Source organism: Eptatretus burgeri, chromosome 11, assembly GCF_056783735.1.
Source record: "Eptatretus burgeri isolate ZD-2024b chromosome 11, Ebu_testis_v1, whole genome shotgun sequence".
Taxonomy (NCBI): Eukaryota; Metazoa; Chordata; class Myxini; order Myxiniformes; family Myxinidae; genus Eptatretus; species Eptatretus burgeri.
Window position 1 is genome coordinate 90,277,824 of NC_140971.1, and position 2,787 is coordinate 90,280,610.

A 2,787-nucleotide genomic window follows, 5' to 3' on the forward strand; every position below is an offset into this window, starting at 1 on the left:
GGTTTCGCCCCTTCCAGTAGTGATTCCCAATCACCTGACATAACACAGTGTTTAATTTGTGACAAATCTGGTTTACTGTTGTTAGCACAAGCAATATGCTTAGCGGTTACAGGCGTCTCATCGTGAATGATGTTCGCCATGAGATGAATAATATCACCAGATTGTGGATGTTCGAGGATGGTTATGGGAAGCGGCAAGTGACTGAGCGCTTCAGCACAGTGCATTTCCTTAACCTGGTGGTAAACCAATGAATAGTCATAACCCGCAAGGGTCAATGCCCAACGTTGTACACAACCTGATGATGTGTGCAGAATGGATCTGATTTTTTCCCAGGAGACCTAACAAGGGTTTGTGATCAGTCTCAATGGTAATATATCTTCCAAAGACATATTGTTGCATCTTTAAGGTTGCCTCAGACACACGCGAATGACTCTCGTTCGACTTGAGCAGAGTGACGTCCAGTCTCAGATAGGGTTCATGGTGCATACGCAACAGGCTGGAGATTACCGGTTTCGTTTGTTTGCAACAACGCACACCCGATGCCACACGAAGAGCTATCACAACTGAGAATTAATTTCCTTGGATGGGTCGTAATGGACAAGTAATGGCGAGGACAGCATGGTTTTTAGCGGCCTTGAACACTCTTATTTGGGCAGCTTCCCATTTCCAGTGTGGATGCATTTTTAGTATAATGGGTTTGAGAGTGATAAAACAAATAAATTGATGATAATTAAAAATTGGTATTCAAATATATTATGGTTAAACATATATCCATTTTAAATTAATATAATCATATCTTTTCTTTGTATGGAACAGTGGTTCCCAACCTTTTTTTCTGTCATTTCCCCCTGCACCCAATTCAACCATCCAGATTTCCCCCTTCATGTGTATGAGAGAAAGAACAGTTAAAACACACTGAGACTATTTACTAATTTATTTTTCAAATGCACTAACACAGCTAACATTAAATTGTATAAAATTGTATTGAACACAGCATTTTAGTGTGACTTCTGGCATTGTTTGCCGTTCACGAGTCCTTCAATGTCTGGGGGAGTTATGGAGAGCGCACAGCGAAGATCCGCCTCCACCTCCAACTTGTTGCGTGCCTTTGTTTTAAGGTGTACCAGTGCCGAAAATCCTGTCTCACACAGGTAGGTGAAGAAAACTGGACCAATATCCGCAGATCATCGGTCGCAAGAAGCGGGTAGGTTCCTCGGACTTGGGTCCAAAACTCTTCCAGTTCCATATTCTGGAAGGCATCCTTCGCTGTAGAGTCGTTTTTCAAGTCCAGGAACTCTTCCTGCCACGCTTCTGGCACATCATCAACGTTCCTCTGAAATGGGTCTCTGATAAGCTTGTTCTCGTTGCTCTCGTTTGTGATCCCCGGGAAGTAATACTTGAATTCTTCCTCCAAGCCTTCGAGGTGTTGTTTGATATCCTCGGCTATTGGATCAGGCAGACCATCCTCCATATCCTCCACACATTCGTTCAGAGCGAGGAATGAAGAAAAACTTCCACGCCCCGCTCTTTTCTTCCACAGTTCCAGTTTAGCCACGAAAGCTCTGATCTTGTCCGACTGAAAAAGAATGTTGGTCCCTTTGCCCTGCAGTTTCCTGTTGAGCTCGTTCAATGCACTGAAAATATCGGACAAGTAGGACAGCCGCACACGGAAAAACTCACCCTTCAACGCCTCCAGAAGCACAACATTCTCTTGAGCCCGAAGGAAGGCTACCACTTCATCAAACAATTCCAGGACTCACTGCAACATGTTTCCCTTTGAGCTGTTAGGGTTTCCCTTTGACCTTTGAGAGCCACCTCACCTGAGTATGAAACAGCAACGATTCGTGGTCGGCTTCCATGCCTTCACAGAGCCGACGGAACAGCCGAGTGTTCAGAGCGGAACCCTTGATAAAGTTGACGACTTTGATGACAGTCTCGAGATGCTGCTTGAAGTTCTTGGGGAGAGTTGTCGAAGCAAGCACCTCTTTGTGGATCAGACAGTGTGTCGATTCCACTGCCAGATTCTTTTGCTTGATGAGCGTGACGAACCCCGATCGAGAGCCGAGCATGGCTGGGGCTCCATCCGTGCACACCCCAACCAGAGACTCCCAGCTGATGTTGCTGTCTTCGAAAAAGTCATTGATAAGGTCCATCACATCCTGAGCTTTGGTCGTGGTCTGGAGAGGTTTGCAGAAGAGGAATTCTTCTGCAATTCCTTTTTCGGTGGTATAACGAACAAAGACCAACAGCTGGGACAGATTCGCAACATCTGTCGATTCGTCGAGTTGAATCGAAAAAAACTGTGACCCTCGAACCTTCTGAACAACTTGGTTCTTGATGCTCTCAGCCATATCATTGATCCGTGACCGAATGGTGTTTGAAAGGGAAATCTGGGTCATCTTGTTGTGGGCAGCCTCACCAAGGACCAACTTCACGCACTGCAGCATACAGGGCTTCACCAATGTTTCACCAATTGTGTGTGGTTTCTTCTCCCTCGCAATCTTGTACGAGACTTCGTATGACGCTTTCACAATAGCGTCCGTTTGCTGACGAAACGTTCCGGTTGAGTCCAGTCTCATCTTCTTCAGATAATTTTGTTTCAGCTTGAAGTATTCACGATCCTTGTTCTGTAGTTCGGGATGGCATCCTTAAAGGTGTTGCTTCATCTGGAATGGCTTCATGCTACCATTCCCCAAGGTATTTGTGCAGATGACACATTGTGGCAGATGTTCCCCGTTATTCACAACGAACGTAAAACCGAAGTCTAGATATGCTTCTGAATATATC

At 45.4% G+C, this 2,787-nt stretch overlaps 1 protein-coding gene and 1 pseudogene across 1 annotated transcript; both read right to left on the reverse strand.

Moving 5' to 3' along the window:
• Positions 1-997: 997 nt before the first annotated feature.
• Positions 998-1,720, reverse strand: LOC147017601 (protein FAM200A-like; annotated as a pseudogene).
• A 64-nt stretch (positions 1,721-1,784) lies between these two features.
• LOC147017602 (protein FAM200C-like) lies at positions 1,785-2,399 on the reverse strand. The gene has a single exon (XM_085847980.1). The coding sequence runs from the start codon at positions 2,397-2,399 to the stop codon at positions 1,785-1,787; it is 615 nt and encodes a 204-aa protein (XP_085704106.1).
• Positions 2,400-2,787: the final 388 nt, after the last annotated feature.